General features: G+C 38.0%; 1 protein-coding gene across 1 annotated transcript; it reads left to right on the forward strand.

The window, feature by feature from the left end:
- Positions 1-1353: 1353 nt before the first annotated feature.
- On the forward strand, positions 1354-6774 carry LOC119788782 (leukocyte cell-derived chemotaxin 1-like). The gene is made up of 7 exons (XM_038293412.1): positions 1354-1482; positions 1646-1789; positions 2165-2305; positions 2423-2536; positions 2642-2795; positions 4231-4400; positions 6179-6774. The coding sequence occupies exons 1-7, from the start codon at positions 1438-1440 to the stop codon at positions 6404-6406; spliced, it is 996 nt and encodes a 331-aa protein (XP_038149340.1). The 5' UTR covers positions 1354-1437; the 3' UTR covers positions 6407-6774.
- Positions 6775-19600: the final 12826 nt, after the last annotated feature.

Below are 19600 nucleotides of genomic sequence, written 5' to 3' on the forward strand. Positions count from 1 at the left end.
GGTTTATTATGCTTTCTGCAATCCAAATCTGCAGTATTTAAAAGTCCAACCTCTAATTTTATCTTCTCTTTGCTTTTTCATCATCTGGTCTGTTCTTGTTTGTCTGTGACTACATCTTGGAGGGAGACAACAGCTGGGCTGCTGCCTTTAACAACCTTCATTATACAGTAGATGATAGTTGATATTTTTAACATAGAAAGTATTTATAGATCAGGGCCTCCATATTCCTTTAGTATGTCTGCTTCTGTCCTCTTGAACCCACAGTTGGCCTCAGAAGAAGGTCTTTCACACTGAGCCTTGCTTTAACTTTTTTTGTGTTAAAACTGAGGTTTTCCTAGCTTTTCTAGCTTTGCTAGATACATGCTTCCATAGATGGAAAATGTTAAACCAATCTGACTGTATGATCTGATTGAACTTTCTTTGTGAAATGCTTTGAAATCACATTTGTTTTTATATGGCACTATATTAAGAAACTGAATTGAAATGAATATTTTCTAATTCTGATATTTAGATTATCTTTACCAATCTATTTGTGAAATAGAATTACAGAGAATGATTTTAAAAAGCTAACAATCTGAAAAAGAATGCTGAAACTTTATATAGATATCAGTCATAAAATTGATGAAAACATAGTATATATGCAAACATGATAACTTTTTGGCACAAAAGGACAGTGCTAATCAGCAGCCACAAGGCAGGAGGTAGCATTGGAGGAGCTGCAGACATTCAAACCCCAGATCTAAAAATCTCTTTAAAGCACATTTGGTAATGCATGCCACAAAACTGCGATTGATTATTTTTGTTGTTGTTGCTGTTTGTGTAGCTTATTTATTAGCTGGGTCAATACAGAGTTGGTGTAAAGATAGATGAAGCTTGTAGTAACATACCCCAAAAGATGGTTTTACAAGATCTGAAATCAGGATGGATAATAACTAATGTATGCAGACCTATTCAGAAATTTTATAATGATTCTATTATATTTCCTATTTATAGTTATATATATTGGGAATGTGAAATACATGTGTATGGGTACCTTTTCAAGTCATTGTAGCTATAACACAACATAAATACCTTTAAGCTGTTATAGAGTATACTTCACAGACAGTGAGGTCAAGCACTATTGATCCATGTTATCATGTATATGTATTCTTTTTTTAATATATCAAAACAGTGCATCCCTGTCTTTAGCACATGGTATTAGCCAATTTTTTGTTATTTCAAAGCTTCTTTGTAAGTTTGTCTTAGTTTTGCACCAGGGGCCACTGTTGCTGGGAGGAAAGATGGAGACCCAGGTAACATCGAGATGAAGAATTTTGCAATTTTATATTAACATTACATCATTCACACATACCTGTCAGAATGACTACTGGCGGATAACCCAGCTCTCAAAAAGAGAAGCAACTAGACAGGGAATTATAGAGCCACAGCAGAGAGATTATGGAAAAGGTGCAGGATTCAGCTGGTGGATCTTGCTGTGCTGTGGTAAGACAGTCTCTAGTCTTTGATCAGAATCATTACTGACATCTCTGACATGTTTGTAAAGCTTTCAATTCTGTAAAGTCTTAGGTTTTCCCAGCTGTACAAGTCTAGCCAAAGTCATTTTAAGCATTTGATACTGAAAATGTCTTTTGCTTTTTATTTTAAGGGTCAAAGGACATCCAACACAGCACCTTCTACCAGAGTGAGTCGGATGTTAAGATTTGGAGTTGTAGCGCTTATTGTTGGTGCAGCATTCATGTTGTGTGCATCTGTGGGTTCCCTCTACATGTGGAAAGTCAGTGATAAAAATGTAAGTGAATTGGAATTATATGTTGAAAATGTTGAATAGTGTGCAGGTTTCAACCTTGGAGTTGCACAAGTTGATTCATGTGCTCTTCTAAATTTCACAAGCAACAGCATAATGTTTATTTGTGTTCTAATGAGCTCACATGTGGGGCAAACCTCCTCATCCGGGTCTGCAACAGCGTCTTCTGTTGTGCTTTAGTCAAATTCTCAGTGTGTTAAAACAACAAAGGATTTTGTTCTATTGAAATGACTACGAGGGGGTAAATAACACAAAGCAACATGAAGCTGGTTCCTGCCTGTGCTGTTTGTGTTTGCCACTTTCTAATTTACATAACTCCACCAATCAGTCATTTTAACATCTCACTTTGAATGCTGTCAGGTTTATAATGTTCGCTACAGCGCGAACATCAACGGGGAGGTGAGGGAGGGTTCCATGGAAATTGATTCTGACAACAATCTGCAGAGATTTCAAACTGGGAGCGGAGCTAGGGAGGCTGTGGAGATTCATGACTTTCAAATTGTGAGTAAGTTTGTCCTTGTTTTCAGTTTCTCTCAGAGCTCAGCTGAGACCTTCTGTGTGCTTAGCAAAGTAGCGAAACTGTGAGTGTAAACATGGCATCTCTGTGACTTGGTGCAGGGAATAACTGGAATCCGATCTGTTGAAGGAGACAAGTGCTATATAAAATCCCATATTACAGCAAAACTTCTGCTCATGGGAGCACATAACAAAGACACACTGATGTTTGACCTGGTATGTGTGAAGGTTCTATGACACGCAATGTTGAGAATTTGGAAAGAAAATGAGAAATTGCAGCATTGATCTAATTTGGAGAAACTGTGTTTATTCTCTTGTCAGACAGATGGATTGATGCCTGAGAGGTTTGATGAGGAGTTTCTTGTATGGGTTGCAGCAAAGCAACCACTGAGGAACACCACATTTTTGAGCAACAGAATTCTGGACCTTTGTAGAGAACTACCAATTTTCTGGCTCCAACCCATGTACCTTAAAGGTTACTTCTTCTTTTTCAAATCTGTCTGACGTTTTAGGATGCCCCAAGCAGGATTTTACTTGTGGTTACAATTCCAACCAAGAAAAACTTTTGAACAGAGAAAAGCTATGCTTATTCCTGTCATATGGTCTTCATAATCATAGGGACAACTACAGATTAAACAATTGTCCAGTAGGCAGTCACTGATATCTTCCACAGTTATTGTTAAGTCCCACAGGGTCATCAGGAAGCTGAATGTTTCAATGCTGCATTATTAGAACAGTATAATGGAAAAGTATATTGAAGGAAAAGAGTAAGAAGGTAAAAAATGTAATTAACATAGGCAGACATGAAACACTTTAAACATATTATGTTCAATGTCTTACCATATCTGATATTCTGCTACAATATAAAGCTTCAAGATAAATTTGCAGATTATTTCTAAACCTAAATGTAATATACTGTAAGGATTTATTACAAAGTGAGATATTTCAGTTCACTTTGATGAACAGCAGATAAAAATCAAACCCTCCCATTATTACAAAATTAAAGTTTTACTGATTGATAAACAAGGGTTTTAAAACAGAAAAAAAATGGCTTCATACTAATAGACATTGCTTTCCAGCAGGCAGCTACAGCCACCTGCATAAGGAGGATAATCTGCAACAGGTCAATGCTAAAAAAGCTGGCAGGTCCCATTTTCAATAGGCCTTTTCATCAGTGTTTTCAACCCTTCTTTTAATTTTGTGTTTTCATTCACTAAAATAAATTATTTTTATTATTATTTATGAACATATGTTTGTATATGTGTATTAGTCAACATGTCATTTGGGTAGTTGTGGGTAATTGTATATATATATATATATATATATATATATATATATATATATATATATATATATATATATATATATATATATATATATATATATATATATATATATATATATATATATATATATATATATATATATGGGGCCTGAGCACCTGAGCAGGCAGTCGGGGTGCCCTAGGCAGTTCCAGAGTTTGGCTATACCTTAGGCTCTTTCTGATGTAATTGAAAGAAGAAAGAAACTCCTCTCAAATACACTGCACTTAATTTTAAGTTCAACAGTGTACTTTTTTCATAACTCATGAAAATCTAAACCGTAATTGTTTTTCTTATCTGCTGACACACTTGTATAATTTCCTGCTTTGTCTTTAAAGCTATTTGAACACTTGAACATCTTTAATATACACTAATTTTAGAGCTCAACAGCAAAAAAAGACTTACAAAGTCATGTATTAAAAAAGAATGAACTTGAAACATGCAACACTGCTTGATATCACTGCTGCTGAATGAATTATTCAAGACATCTGAGACAGCTCCAGCTATGTAGGATTCAGCTCCGAGGACATGTATTGCATCTTGTGGATGTTGACCCAAAACTCTTGCCTCTTGTGGATGGAGTAACAGATGGGGTGAGGAAAAAGGGAGGTATGCGACGAGCCAAACGGCAGTTAGACATGCAGAAGATCAAGGCATCCACTGAGGGGAGGGACCTGGTGAATCGTAGGGATCAGGAAGCCGCGGATGAAGAACAGTCTGCTGTGGGGTCAGGGTACAATCCGGAAAACCCATACCATGTGAGTAATAATTTCATCAACAACACTAGTTAGAGTATATAAATCTACACAGCTGGTTAATATTTGATTAGTTGTCAAGAGGGACATTCTAAGCCCTAAAGCAACCCTAAAAGTGTTGTTTTGAAATGACTTCTTCACAGCTGTGTTGAAGGATACAGGATTGTAATGGTTGTGTAAATTGGATTTTAAGCAATGGTCGGAAAATAACTTTGTTCTATGGTAGTTATATATGGAACGAAGTGTGTTCCTTTTTTCATTTCAAAAGAAATTATCTTTATCCTGAATTGAATCTCTCCCAAATGCAATTAGTTCTGTATTGCTTTACTATGCCACAAACTTTGTTCTGCATTGATTTCAAGATCAAATAAGACTTTCCTGTTCTCCCTGGAGTGCCGTCTTTTTTTTCTAAACAACCCAAATACTAATTCCATCGCTCACCAGTATGACAAATTAGGTTGTCAAGTGATAGAATGATAAGTTTGCAGCAGTGCACGATTTATCAAACAAAAAACAAAATACTGGATCTCATAAGAAAAATCCAGAACAGACTTCAAGAATGCATAGAATATATGCAATAGACCTCTATTTTTAGTTTGAAACATTTTTATATACTAAATTTATTAATGCCTGAATTCAATATGCAAATAAAAATATTAAATGTTAATTATAAATTAAATACTGTTTAATAATGTTACAGCTATTTTGGTTATAATTTTCGGACTCATTAAAATAACCCAAGAACAATAGCTCTGTCAGGATTTATTACTGTTAAAAACTATCATCTCCGTATATGCTTGAGCCTGGAGATCTGAGAAATGCTTATGAAATTGTTAACCGAAACAATATTTAATACAGTTGTTGTCAAGCTTTAAGAGTAAAACGTGTTGTATAACACGGCATGTACACAAAATTCAAGTTAAATCCATCCACCCATCTTCTGCTTATCCGTCAGGGTCACAGTGGGGCTGATGCATATCTCCAGCACCTTGGACAGGGCCCCAGTCTGTTTCAAGCCATCAATTAAATATGCTCTTATAAATTATTTGCATATGCTACAAGCCAAAGAAAACAAAAACTTGATTCAGTAGTGAATGTTGATGTGGCAACTAACTCTAAATGGGTGGAACATTATTATTAAGTACTAAAATCAGCTTCCTACGTGTGCAAAAGAAGCTCTGATGAATTTAATTGACACAGAAAAGGCAAAGATGTAAACCAGTTTGTATGCCATATTGGAATGCTTTTGTGTTGGAATTCATTTCACGTTAGGTAGTGCATCTTATGTTCCACTTGGCGCCTTGTTTCAGTTAACCCCATGCACTTATCTTTGTTCTTAATTTGTTTCTGTTTATAGAAATTGAGAATCTTCTGTTGCCTGTAAGATACCGACTGCTTCTACAAACACTGCGAAACTCAAACTGAAACAATAACATCAAAACTATCCATCATCCATCTTTCATATATTTTAAGAAAACTGGTTAAAATAAATAAAAAGAAACAGTGTTGTTCTGAATCCAGTCCTTATCTCAGCTGCTTTGTCTTCTTTGCTGCTTCTTCAATAGTTAGGGGATAATCTGACATCTTTAATGTCATTTTTCTGTGGTTAAAGTTTCTATTCCAGCATGATGAACCAATATGGAAAAACTCAATGCTCAGATTTTCATAGTTTCTACATTTTTGAGATGTTTAAAAGAGATAATTTGAACTTCATATATAGATTTAAAAAAAAAAAACAAATTTGCTGCTTCTAATATTAATCCTTTTTTATATAACCACAGCGCAGCGGAGAGCCCAGAGAGGAGAGCACCATGACCTTTGACAGCATGCTGGACCACCAGGGAATCTGTTGCTCAGAATGCCAGCGCAGCTACACTCACTGTCAGCGAGTGTGTGAGCCTCTACGTGGCTACTGGCCTTGGCCCTACAATTACAGAGGGTGTCGTTCGGCTTGTCGAGTCATTATGCCTTGTCGCTGGTGGGTGGCACGCATTTTGGGTGTTGTGTAGCCTTTTCGATTGGAAAAGGAAGTGCCTTTCTTTCCATTGCCAAAGGTCTCAAAGTCATACTACTTTTCTGATGTAGACTTTATAACTTATAACATAACTTGTATGCTGTGGTAAAGGATTCAGTAAAAGAGAAGAATCTAAATTTCTCTAGGCATACTTCTTCCATTTCATTATTGTAGAACTAGAATATATACAGTAGATGCAACCCTTGAATCAAAAATAAAGAACACCTTTTTAATAGCTTGGAGCTAAAATTTTAGAACACTGCAGTGTGTTTAGTAAAAGGCTTGAGACTGAATCCAAAATGCTCAACAGATTATCCACTTTTCTCTTACTGTGCAGGCTTTCAATAAATTCTAATTACAGTATGCGTGCTTTGATCTTGATGTTTTCCTGTGTCTCTCTGTGTTTCCATGGTTCCACTGGGTGTTTTCTTCTCTTATTTTGATAAAAACTGAAGTGACAGCAACAGTTGCCGTAACTTCCATTTACAGCTCCGATTCAGTTTGAGGGCAACAAAAGTTTGACGTGCGCTAATACGGGCTGAGTGGTTTGGCAGTGATGGAAAAGATTTCCATCAAAATGACAGTTGATTAAATAGATAAGTTTTACTTTTTCGGAAAAGGAGACTATGTATTAACAAGGTAGAAAATGTTATCCCCGAAAGAGTCCTCTTTTTATAGGCTGATTTTGTTTTTTGCCTAAGCCTGAATAGCTCATAATCAAACTTAATCTGATTATTATCTTTAAAGCTGTATGCCAACTTTTAAAATAACTAAAAACAGCCATGTTGTGATCAAGATGATGTCACAGAGGGTTATCCAGGCACATCAAATTACAACAGATGTGAAATTGCTCCATATCTGCCTCTAAAGCTGCATTGAATCTCTGAAGCAGTACGAGGAGGCAACACAAAAGAGATGCTTGTCTTTTTTTCTGCTTGGAGATTTTTTCTGGTTTTCACGCGGGTAGAGGTGCTTATCACATCTGCAGTGCCGATAAGGCGGCCTCCGTGCTTCCGTAGGCTATATAATATTAATCCCTCTCCCACGTCTGCAGATACACTTAAAGGAAGGTGACAAGCATGACATATCCAGGACCTCCTGATGGCTCGTGCTCTCGAGTGCAGCCGCTAAAAGAGCCCCCAAGTACCCTCAAGTGATGTAAATTTGCAGGGGGAGTCCAATTTCCATCACACTGCTGTCACTGTCATGGTCATTAAACTAAATCATCCTGCTGTGTGTCACAGTGCTTCCATTTTAAAGGCCCCTCTATAATGGAGTTATACTTGCACTGCAGATTGCAGCACAACAGTAAAATGTCTGACCTGACATCACCTGTAGGAATAACCAGAACATTATTCTTTCATTCAAACTATGTGGGATGAAGGAAATCTTAAATATTTTCTTTCATCTATTGTGCAACAGTTTCACGTCTTTTATAATTGTATCAAGTCTAAGTAAAGTAAATGCACACACTTACAAATCTCTCAAGTCTCCCATTTTTATATTATATCCAGACATTTCCATATTTCTTTATTTGATTAAATATGAGATAAGGGTAGGAAACGGAACTTTAATAAAACAAATAATCAAAATCGGATTAATGCATTTGTATTCAAAAAATGTATCTTAATAAAACTTAATACAAAAAAACTGCATCAATTTCAGAAGTTACTTGATTAGTTAACAGACAATGCTCTTTAAGGGTCCAGAAGTTTGTGGGAAAACATTGGAGAAAGAAACACAACATTTAAAAGCTAAAATTATGTCAAAGAAATATACCAACAACTCAGGTATAAATCCATGGGAAAGAATGGATGAAGCTGAAAGTAAAGTGATTTTGATAAGCTAATCATCCCAGGGAAATTATTCCACAATGATGCTCTAAACAAAAGATCGCAGTCACTCTTAATCTCAGCGTAAAATGTAGTATGATAAGAAATCTATCACTTTGGAACCTTAGGCAAGGTCTTTGAAGATCAGATTTTAAATTGGACAGAAACCCAGGGTGGGCCTGAGGATTCAGCAGTAATATCTTAAATAAATTCTGAAATTAACTGGTGGCCAGTGGGGAGACTATAAAATCTAACTAATCTGCTCTCATTTTAGGCTTTAAAAAGAAGTCTGGCTGTTGCATTTTTATTTATTTATTTTTTGTTCACCATCTGCAATTTGTGTAAACTTTATTGCCTTAGTCAGGGGTTTAATGAGCTGCAAAAATGTATTTGAGATTAGATAAAAGCATGAATGACTTTCTCTAAATTCTTTTTTGAAGAAAAAAATATCTGACAACTCCATTCAACTGTTTTTATAAAGATTGAGTTGACATGCTTTTTAAAGGTGAAAATTTTTTTTTTTTTATATTAGAGAATCTTGAATGGACATACTATCAGAAAAGCAGAAAAATCCTCTAATATAATGCAATGAGCTGCAAAGGTCTAGTTGGGAAAATGTGTCAACAGGATACCTATTTGTCATGCATTGAAATCCCAAACTTGTTCTTAAAGAGAGGGAGCCTGGTGGAGGGGACACCATGTGGGGACGTTGATTTGTTCTAGAGATGAAAGGGGCAACCCTGGAAAAGAACTTAGCCTCTTTTCCACTGCAAGCCCCAGGATTTAGAGCCTCAGAATTTGTCTAACCTGGTTAGTAGGAATCATGGATTCATCAGCATGCTTTATCATATATGTACATATGTTACGTACTGTAACCCCATATTCTATGAATATAGGCGTAGCCCTTTAAGGCTCTCACTGGTGGGTTTATCCCTTCACGAGCGCTTGAGCACTGAAAACTTTAGTCCACGCCCACCTGCTGTTTGGGCCCCACTCCGGTCAGTATAAATAACTGTGAGACCGGACAGTTGGCTAAAATTTTTTCTTCAGCGACTGAAGAGCACTAATTTTGAGATGTCCAGCAGTGACAGCATCCATCTGTGTGGACAAGCAACGGAGGACAAGCAACGGAGGGTAGCTAGCTTCACGGCGGCTGCCGAGGAGGCTTTTCCCATGGCAGACAGCTACTGGCTGGACAACTATCTGTGGGACAAGCAAAACTAAGAGAAACTAAACCTTCAGTCCAGTGGGTGGCGGTAATGAAAGAGGAAGAGACTTCAAAAGGATCTCAAGAAGCAGACAGACAGCATCCATGTTATCTGTATTCTTGCAGCGATGTCTTCATAGAACCAAGAAAAAAAAAAAAAGTATATTTATACATGTAGATGAAGGGGTCACACTCTACTTAATTAGGTATACATGAAAAGTCAGTCAAATCAGAGTCTAAATTTCTTGTTTCCACAATAATCAAAGTGAAAGCGCTCAGTCAGATCATTACACCATATCAACATTTTTCTTTAAACTGTAGTGAAACAGTTTATATTTAATACCAACATTAACCTAAAATGTAAAAACCTTCCAGCACAACCTATGATATTTTATATTCTGTTACTTGCAGTTCTTACCACATACCTCATGAACAGCTTATATTCACTTTCAGTCACAACAAACAGATATTAGGAAGCAGGAAATCCCAGGGTACCTTTCTAGGTTTGCGCACCTGGTATTTCAACTGCTGCAGGTTAGCTTAACTAGCCTAGCAGTTAGACTGCCCTGTTAGCAGGATTTTATCACTCTAAAAGCATATTTAAAAGAATCCATAATCCTTATGAACTGGATATAGAGAAAAAGTTTTGAAGTAAAAAATATATCAAACAACTTTTTGTGTTAAAATAATTAATGGATAACGGACGACTGCCAGAGACCCCACTCCATATGCTTGCTCAGGAAATGGACAATGGCCTGAGGACCCGGGACTCTGCTGATTTGAAGTAGGCTATTTCTTTACAAACTTAGAGCAAAGATTAAGCATTTACTGTTTGACTGTTTGTGTTAAAATAGTTAACGGGTAATGGTCGACTGATGTTAGCCAGGGATTCTATTCCACATCCTGGCTGAGAAGGCAGACCGAATCTCCCTGCCTCAAAGACCCGGGGTTCTGCTGCTTTGAAACAAATTCAAATTTTAAGGTACAGTAGAGGATTTTTGCAAATATTTGAAAAGCCCCATTCTCTCCACTTTAAAAAAAGTGCACATACACCCTGTAACTGAGAGGTATCACCTATTAAACGAGTGCGAGAGCATGCACAAGCCCATTTCTCCTTGTGCACCCTCTGTTTAGAAGTTTCTGCTTCCATCGCTCATACAAACTTACTTTCCAAAAGAAGATTGGCAATTTTTCCACTATTTCAGACTTTCCACCGGTAAGTTAAAATGGGGAAGAGCACGTACGTTTTTGAGTGGCATTGGAAAAGGGACTTAAGTTAGAGACTCCAAACACCATGAGATTAGGGTGGAGGCTCGCTTTCTGATGAGACTAAACCTCTGAATATACTGCCAGAGCTCTAATGACACATTTTTGTCACAACCATAGTACGCATAACAGTTAAGTCAAAGCTCAGGCCTAAATTTACCTGAGCATATGCGGCATGACTATATTGTGTTTGACAAAACACACTAATGTGACACGAGTTTGAGCTAAGTTGCAAACATCAATGGGAAAAGCATATATAGACACAAACCTCATAAGATCTATGACAAAACCTGGTTCTTTAAAGCACTGGCTCTGGTGTCAGAAAAAAAATTGTACCCTACACTTTGCATATTATCTGTAATTATATATTTTTTTAGTGTAATATCTACCCTCCACTTTACTTTTATACATTTATGTTCTGTCATTGGCTCGCACTCATATTTTGTTCAATAACCTGTTGGGACAATGGACTCTTAAGTCCAGACTAAAAGAGCTGGAAAACAAAGGGATGACAGACAGACCCTCCAACACTGAAAGCAAAAACTCAATGTGGCATTTAAACAAACCAAAAAAAAAAATCTCAAAACAGCAGCAGTTTTTTATGTTTTATTTATTTATTTGTTTATTCCATCCCCAGGCCCTGTTTCGAAAAAAATAAATAAATAAATAAATAAAAAAAACTTGTCTCTTTTTGCCATCCCTCTGTATCCTGAGAAGAGAAATGCACCCCCATTGAGTAGAAAGACGAATGTGTTGGAGATCAGCTTCAGGAGGCGAGACAGTGGTGCCTTTTTCTTTGTCTCCCCCTCTGGAGCTCAGCTTACCCTGGGAGCCCTGCAGGCCAGGGAACAAACAGAGCTTTGTGAGCACCGACCCACTGCGCCCAGCAGCCACACTGCAAACCTTCAACTCCTGTGCTAATAAGATGCCACACATGAGGAATTCACTCAGCTGACAGGGGAGGGGGCGCTTTGTTGCATCCACCTGTGCTTTCATCATTGCCCATCATGACATGCATGGGCAAGCATGGTGCTGGGGATGGTGAAAGGTTTCATTGACTAATCATCCTCTCACCACTAAAACTGAATACAATACTTTTGGGAGAATTGATCTTTTCTTGCGAGAATTAGTACTAATCACAGCTGTGCAGTCATGATAACTCCCTGTAAATATGTCAATATTCTGTCGTAAATTTAAGCACTGTTGCCCAAGAGGCTTAAAAAGTGTGAACAGGAGTGAGAAGTGAACCACTCTAGCCAATGTGTCCTACATTTGATGGCATGTTTTCCATTACACCCAGACACGAATGCAATAAATAGTACTGACAGTCCATTTTGCACCTTAACGATGAACACAGAAACCCTTTTAGGCCTGCTCATTATGTTTGTCTGTGAAAAAGCACTGCAATACATTTATAGATGCTGGCACTGGAGAACCTGCACCAAAAGAAAAAGACCAGGCTTCAGAATGTTTGTCTTTTGTTTTCTCCTGAATGCTCAAAGATGCATGGCTGGATGAAGGGTTGTTGTGCTACAAGGCTTAAATGCTTTTTAATCCCATGGTTGAGTGACCACTTGCAGTTCTGCCCAGTACTCTGCCTGCCACTTGCAGGTCCCTCGGAAGTTTTCTTTCATGCCTCTCTCTCCCTTTCTCTCAGCACTCAACGCTCTTTTTTTATATGAAAGTCCTAAACATTTTTTTTGTGCTTTTTTTAATCAAATGCCTGCTAGTACAGCATAAAACAGGTGTGACTTGTTTATTTTGCAGAGTTAAAACTCCAAATACTGGTTATAGACCTGCCTGCCTTCAGTGAATTATGGTCAACGTTATGAAACATTATGGCAATTACTCTGCACACTCACTGCAGGGATTTTTTTTCTCCTTCTGAGTATTGCACTCGGTTGCATGGTGTCCTTGTTACACTTAAATAGGAAACCTGTACTGTGGTGTGGGTGTAAATTGGACACAGTACTGGAATTTGCACCACTGCTCTCTGAAGGACAGACTGTGTGTGTGACAGTTAGTGTGGTGGTGCAGCAGCCTGCAGTGGATGTCAATAGTTGCACTAAATAAGGTTAGGCAGTTATCTTTAAATCACAGCAGTGGTGTGCTCTCAGGAATGATACTGTATAAACATGGAAAACATTGCAAATTTAGAACATCGACTATGGCAAATTAACTTTATGAACCAAATCCCTTAATCAATATTGTAAGAAATATTCAGTTTTCAAATTATTTAGATAATAAGCAGTTAGCTAACTCTTTTCAGTTTACACAAATCAGGATTCCTAAACCTTAGAAGTCATACTTAAAATGAATCATGATCAATAAACCAAAACACAAGTATCAAAAGGTTCTTGTGTGTTGTTTTACTGAAATCCCTTAAAGGTACACTATGCAACCGGTGTTGATTTTCCAGTGAGGCTCCCTCCAGAGGGCGAAAGTAAAAGTGCACTGTCGTAAATATGTACAGCTGTTCTCCTGGTTTCTCCGTCAAGCCAGGCGCGGTTGTTTTGAGCTTAGCAGCGAATGACTAACGCTGCGTTCACACTGGACGTAGCTGGCGCGACAGTAGCAGCGAGTTTACATGCAAAGTCAATGGTTGACGCGCGTCAAGGCGCAGCAAAAGGTCCGTTTTGGGCACCAGGCGCAGCACGTCTGAGCAGCTGAAGCAGCGCGTCGGGTGCGTTTAACGCAGGGAGAGAGACACAGCGCTGATGATCACTGCTCTTAAACAGTTTATTGACGCCTAAATTAACTTAAAATGCAGAAATCTGCTGGCAGAATATGCAGTTTGGATTATTTAGATGAAAAATACCTACCAGCTGCCGCGGTGAACCGCTGCTGATGAAGGGATCCATACTGTCGGCGCCCCGCTGGTCTGTGGGGGTCTGAACGGCTCCGACAGAAAAAATATTGAAGGCAGGATAATAATCTGAATGAACTGACTGCACTGATTACGTTTTCAGGTGTATTTTCTCACTTAAACACATATTAAAACTACTTTATTCCCACTGATCACAGCAAATATAGCTGCAAGGCAGAGAAAGGATAGTGAAGCTCCGCCCAACGCGCCTCAGACACACTTTTGCACCGCACAGCCAGAGCAGCAAAGCTGCTTCAGCCACGCGTCAGAACTAACTGGTACAAGCAGCAAAAAGGAAGCAGCAGACGCGATTTTGCTGCTTTTGCTGCTTTTGCTGCGTGAACGTAGCATAACTGCACAAAGATTGCCACTGTGCTAGCAACGAGAATGCTTTTAACTGGGGGTGTGTAGCAGTTCTCGCCGTAAAGCAAGACTGACTCTCACGAGACTTCTGAGCCTGTGGGTGCGGGTCGGTGCTCCTGCAGTTGCAAGTGCAGTATTTCCCCAACAGACCACCAGGGCGGCCGAGAATACCTTTGTTCAACCTGAAATGACTCATTTAGTCATCCATAACGTTATGGAACACATTAATTAACTGAAAAATGTTGCATAGTGTCCCTTTAAGGCACACAGTGTAACTTTTGGCCACTAGGGGAGCTAGACCTGTAACTTTCACATCTAGTCACCCCAGTGGCCACAAGTGCCACAGCACTGTCACAGAAGTCAACAAACAGTCAGCCAGCCAGCCTCCTGTGCCTTTTTCGTTGGGGAGCACATCTAGGTTCAGCTCGGGGGGCCTGAGAAACGTTGGTGCTCTCTGGGGACCACCACCGGGGCAGGCCGGACCGCGCCACACGAAGGACCAGCGGTGGAGCTCGGCCGTCTCGCTTAGCTGTTGTTTGTAGCCTGCTAGCTTTCTCTACCAGTATTTTACTTGTACTAAACACTGAAAATAATAAGAATAAATGACTGTATACTAGGAGAAAAGGGTTAACTTAACAGTCTAATAATAAAGTTGAGAAAAGACAATCAATTTTACATCCAGCTTCTTCTTTCAGCCTGACCTTAATGAACAAACTTCTTTCCAAGATCAACTCTGTTTTTTTCTTGTGCAATCCGTTTCCCGTTTTCTCTTTTTAGCCCCCTCAGAAGGTTTAAACTTTTTCCTTGCCTCAGCCATGACCAGTAGTAGAACAGGTGGAAAAATAGTATACCAAAAGCCTTAGCTCCATGACTATATAAGAGCCTGTGGACGTAAAGCGACACGTTCTTCCAGGTCATATGACCTGGCCGATGATGGTCCATCATCTCCCAAAGTAAATAGTCTGTATTTCAAGAGAGGAGTCTTTAGCATTGATAGTGTCAAGTACTGTCTATTGGCCTGAGTAATCACTTAAACTAACTCATATACATCAACTCTTTAGATCACAAAGTCCACAGTGGGCCTTTAAATCTCAAAATTTTCAAAGTGATTTATTCACACTACTTCAACATTTCAAAGTATTAAAAAAATGCAACCTCAACATAAATTAATTGCTTCTTTAAGCTTATAACTTGTTAATTTGGACAACTTTAAATTTTGGCTTAACATTATTCAGTGACTTGTAACCAAATTAAAAAATTCATTTTAATTAGAACTTCATTCTTATTTTAGAGTAAAGCAGTAGTCAGAAGTCTATTGAAGAACAACGTGTCAAACCAGGGGCTCTGGTCAAAAGAGTTCAAAGCTGAGTATTTTTGGTGAACCACTTGTTTGACAAAAAACAGGAAAAAAACAAATTAGTGATTATTCACACAAGAAATGAAGTTAAGGGATGCCCAGCACATCTGAAACATATGCCAAGAGTAAAACACATAAGAAACAAGACTTATGTCCAAAAGACAACCTTGAAGGAGACAGGCAGGCAAAAATAAATAAAACTTCTCCATCTAAATCATTACATCTTTGCTTCTCATACCACTTTCCCTTCTTCAGTGTCATTAATGTAACACAAAAATAGCACAGCTGAGAAAAAAAGTAATGAATCAAAAAAGCCTCTTGTAAGAAGCATGTTTAATATATGTTAGTAATGTGCTGGATCCCATGAATATATATATGTCCTTTTTGAGACGTTTAAAGGAACTGTAAACTCCCTGCTACCCTTCCTATACTGCGGGAGTTTTTCATCTTTAGAATAAGACATCTGTCCAGAGCTATAAACGATAAAAAATTCACAGAAGCTCACTTCAAAAATCCCTTTAAGTTGTAGAAGCCAGCTCTGGTCTTCAATCTGTGTGTCCAACTAATCTGGATTTACAACAAATAAAGCTGCCCAAGTAAGTAACTATGCATGACTCTGAAAAACCAGAACTATCTTTTAAAAGCATTCCAAATGAATAGCTGCTATAAGATGCTCTATCAAACAGTTTTTATTTCCACTTAATTCTTTCAAGCAGGTTTCACAGAAGCTATGTGTCCTTTTCAAGGATTTGTTGAAGTTATAGACAGCTAAAAGCAAAACCAAGTAAGCACTTCTCATCTAACGGCAGAAAAAAACCAAAAAAAACAACGACTCATCCACAGAGCAGTGTCAAGAGGTTTGCCACATGAAAGTAAAAGTTGCTTTAAGAGAGGCAGGAAGTACTGACAAAGTTTATGAAGAAGAAAGCAAATGTCTTTTTAATCCTCAGCTGCAAATGCAACAATGAGGGAGCCTGCACGCTTAGATATGTCACCCCCGGGGCAGGCTCTATACTTAAGACTTACAACAGCCTCATTATCTCCCTCAACTCACATCAGATCCTAGCAGCAGTTTGTCACAGGCAGGCTCCTCTCTGCCACAAGGCATCAGACCAATTCTCCTGCAACACTATGGTACATAATTGCCATATGGACAGCATTTTGGATCCAGACAGAAGACTAAAAAGCCCTGCAGGCAGATTCCCCAGAAAACTAAATGAATATTTTATCTCATTTCCATCTAATTTGCACTGCATTATTATACAGGAGTGAATATTTTAATTAATTGATACAACAGATCAAACACAGGTTTGCACTTTGATTTTTCAGGGAGCAGTTATTTTTATAATTTGCATGACTTTTTTACCATGTCAAGCTTTTTAATCTCTCAGAGTTTTAGCATCTCTTTATAGCCACACTATAATAAAACATACAGCAAATTAATAACTGTCAGTGCGGATAAAATGCCTGTCTTGGTTTCTTGAGCTCCTCCGGTGAGAAGTTCTTTTTTACCTGCCACCCAACTGATTAATTAATTTCACACTGTTTAATTAAATCCACAGTCTGGGGAGCCTGGGCAGAACAACGGGGAGCCACATGTGAGCCTTGTGCGTACAGAGATTACTGAAGAGGGTCTGAGACTCCTGCTTCCTGGCTGACTTTGTCGCTGACGTCATCCTTTGGATACTAAAGCTTGATTGTGTCTGTATCATCATACAGCAGTGAGCCTGCTGGGGACATGATAGCATGTATCTTCTGCTCATTTTTCCACTTGCTGAGCATTTGACAACATTGTCCTGAAATTACTGTATATGCTTCCAGTATTTGAGCCTTTGCCAGCATACTTTTGTGTACAGACGTTGTAGATCTACATAAATATGTTTCTATGTAAATGAGAACAGTGAACTATAGCAAGATTGATTGCTTTGAGATTCCAACAATATAATAGCTGAAAATAAAAATACAGTTATATTCTACCATGGTGGTATGAATAACAAATCGACAACAAATAAATGAAATGCAAGAAATATTCATGAATTTGTCCGAAAAAAATAAAATAAAATAAACATTATTAAAGAAATAAAATAACATTTGAACCTGTTTTATTGCAAAGGGTCTCGAGAGGACATGCTGTACATAAAAGCTGTACATACTAAATCGAAACTTAACTGAATGATCTCATAATGGCTGAGGCTGAAGGGTGTTGCCAAATGTTAGCATAACCACTGTTGGTTTGATTATTCAGATATTTCACTGGTAGAACCAGGAAGCACACTGATTTAGGGTTTTTCAGCACCAAATGATTTGCTTTGATCCAGGGGTGGCTCCTTCTCTCTGAAACAGGCCATGCTCACTGGTGTTTATTTAATCCAAACCTAATATATTGCGTTAATAAATATTGAAATGCATATAACACATTACTACATCAGGGTTTGACAAATTATTAGTTTGATGGAGCAGGTTTACCAAAAAATTCTAAGTTTTCTAAATCTAAAAACAAGGAAACTCTGACTTTTCCGTTTCACAAAGAGAGCTACCTCAAACACTGTTTCAAGCACCATAGTAACATTCTTCCCATAGCTAACCTGGTCTGTTGCAGTTTTTCTTCAGTAAACTCGGGTGTGAGCTGTCTCTGCTCTCCTTACAGCCAATCACATTGTTTTATTTCCTGATTTAGTCAGATTATTGTTGTAGTTTTGTGCATTATTTATATATATATATATATATATATATGCACAAATCAATTACTAGGGCCGTAAGAGACAAATTAGGTTTTAAAAACAAACAGTGCCTGTCTGTTTGATGAGGATCATATTAAAGAATTATCAGCACTTTTTCACAGAAAATGAAATATTTATATGGAGAGGATTCTACAACTCAATTGGGCATAAGATTACTTTTTTTTGCTTTGTTTAGTATAAGCGACATGCGAATCAGTTTATTTTCATTTAGTCATATTTACAGTACATGAAAAACCTAAATTATTTTCAGATTACACATAAATAGATTCATTAATTCCATGGGGGAAAAGGAATTACTTTAGGGTTAGGATTAGGATTCACTCGACCATAGCAGCCTACTGAGTCTACATTAAAGTTAGGTCCAGGGGTGTGATTTTGATAAGGATGAACCTTATTTTAATGACCTACAAATTGAAAAGCAGAGAGGAGAGTGCTTTTAATAAATGTAAAAATCGGCCTGCCTTAGCCCACTTTATATAAACTCGAGCAACAATCTTCTCCTTCACCATCCTCTCTCCTTTTTAGCTGTGCCACTGTTTCTTTGTCTTTTAAACACAGTTTTTCTTTGTTTTTTTGCATTAAAATCTGTGGTTCCAGTGGGGTTAAATAGGCACTTCCTGTTGCCTGTTGTCATGGTGACTCATCAAATCGCTGCTCCACTGATAATAGTTTTTCATACTTGTTGTGAATCTCCAAAACTCTGAGTGGTTCTACTTAGAGTTGATTGATCTTTTTCATAGCAGCCATAGTGAAACCGAAAACTCAGAGTTCCTAACTTTAGGCTAGATCAATTTAGAGTTTTGGATTTGAATCTGAGTTTGTTAAAGCTGCTTTGTGAAACGGACCCCTGGTAAAATAGCTGTTGTGACATAATTAGAGTTTAGCATAAGACCACAGTTCTGGCTGAATTATCACATTTTTCCTCTTATGTCTCATTCTCATGAAGAAACCCTCCCCCCTGTCTTGCCAATGTCAGTCGAATCTGTTCAATCAATTAGAATTGAACAGCCACCCCCCTTAAAAATTAACCCTCACTGAAAGTGACAGATTTTTGTGTGTTGGCTAATCAGGGCCCTACTTTCTTTATGGTTGCTTCAATGGATGGAGGCTCAGACCTCATCAATGATTTCTCATAGAGACTGACAAGAAGTGCTCTGCAGCTCCAGAGCAGAGGGGAGGTTACATCCAAGTTTGAGCTCAACAGTTGATTAACAATCAACATACTCATCAACCACATGTTAGCGTTCACTTAATTGAATATAATGACTACATTTATGAACATTAACAATGCATTTTGACTAAATATTTTATGTAATTAACATTAACTTAAAAACTTGCTTTTGAAGACAAAATGGTCATTAAGGGTTTTGCTTTTGAAGCTACCCATTTTGGGCTACTGACTTTTGTGCTATTGACTATTCCATTCTGAGAATGCAACTCAATTCTGCAGGTTATATATGTTTGTTTTTGCTTTTTGCACGGTTTCAAGAAACGCCTTTACCGTGGAGGTGGGCGGATCCATCCTAGTATGGGTAGTATCAATATCAACACTGGTAC

This window comes from Cyprinodon tularosa, unplaced genomic scaffold, assembly GCF_016077235.1.
Source record: "Cyprinodon tularosa strain WSP-4 unplaced genomic scaffold, ASM1607723v1 ctg326, whole genome shotgun sequence".
Classification (NCBI taxonomy): Eukaryota; Metazoa; Chordata; class Actinopteri; order Cyprinodontiformes; family Cyprinodontidae; genus Cyprinodon; species Cyprinodon tularosa.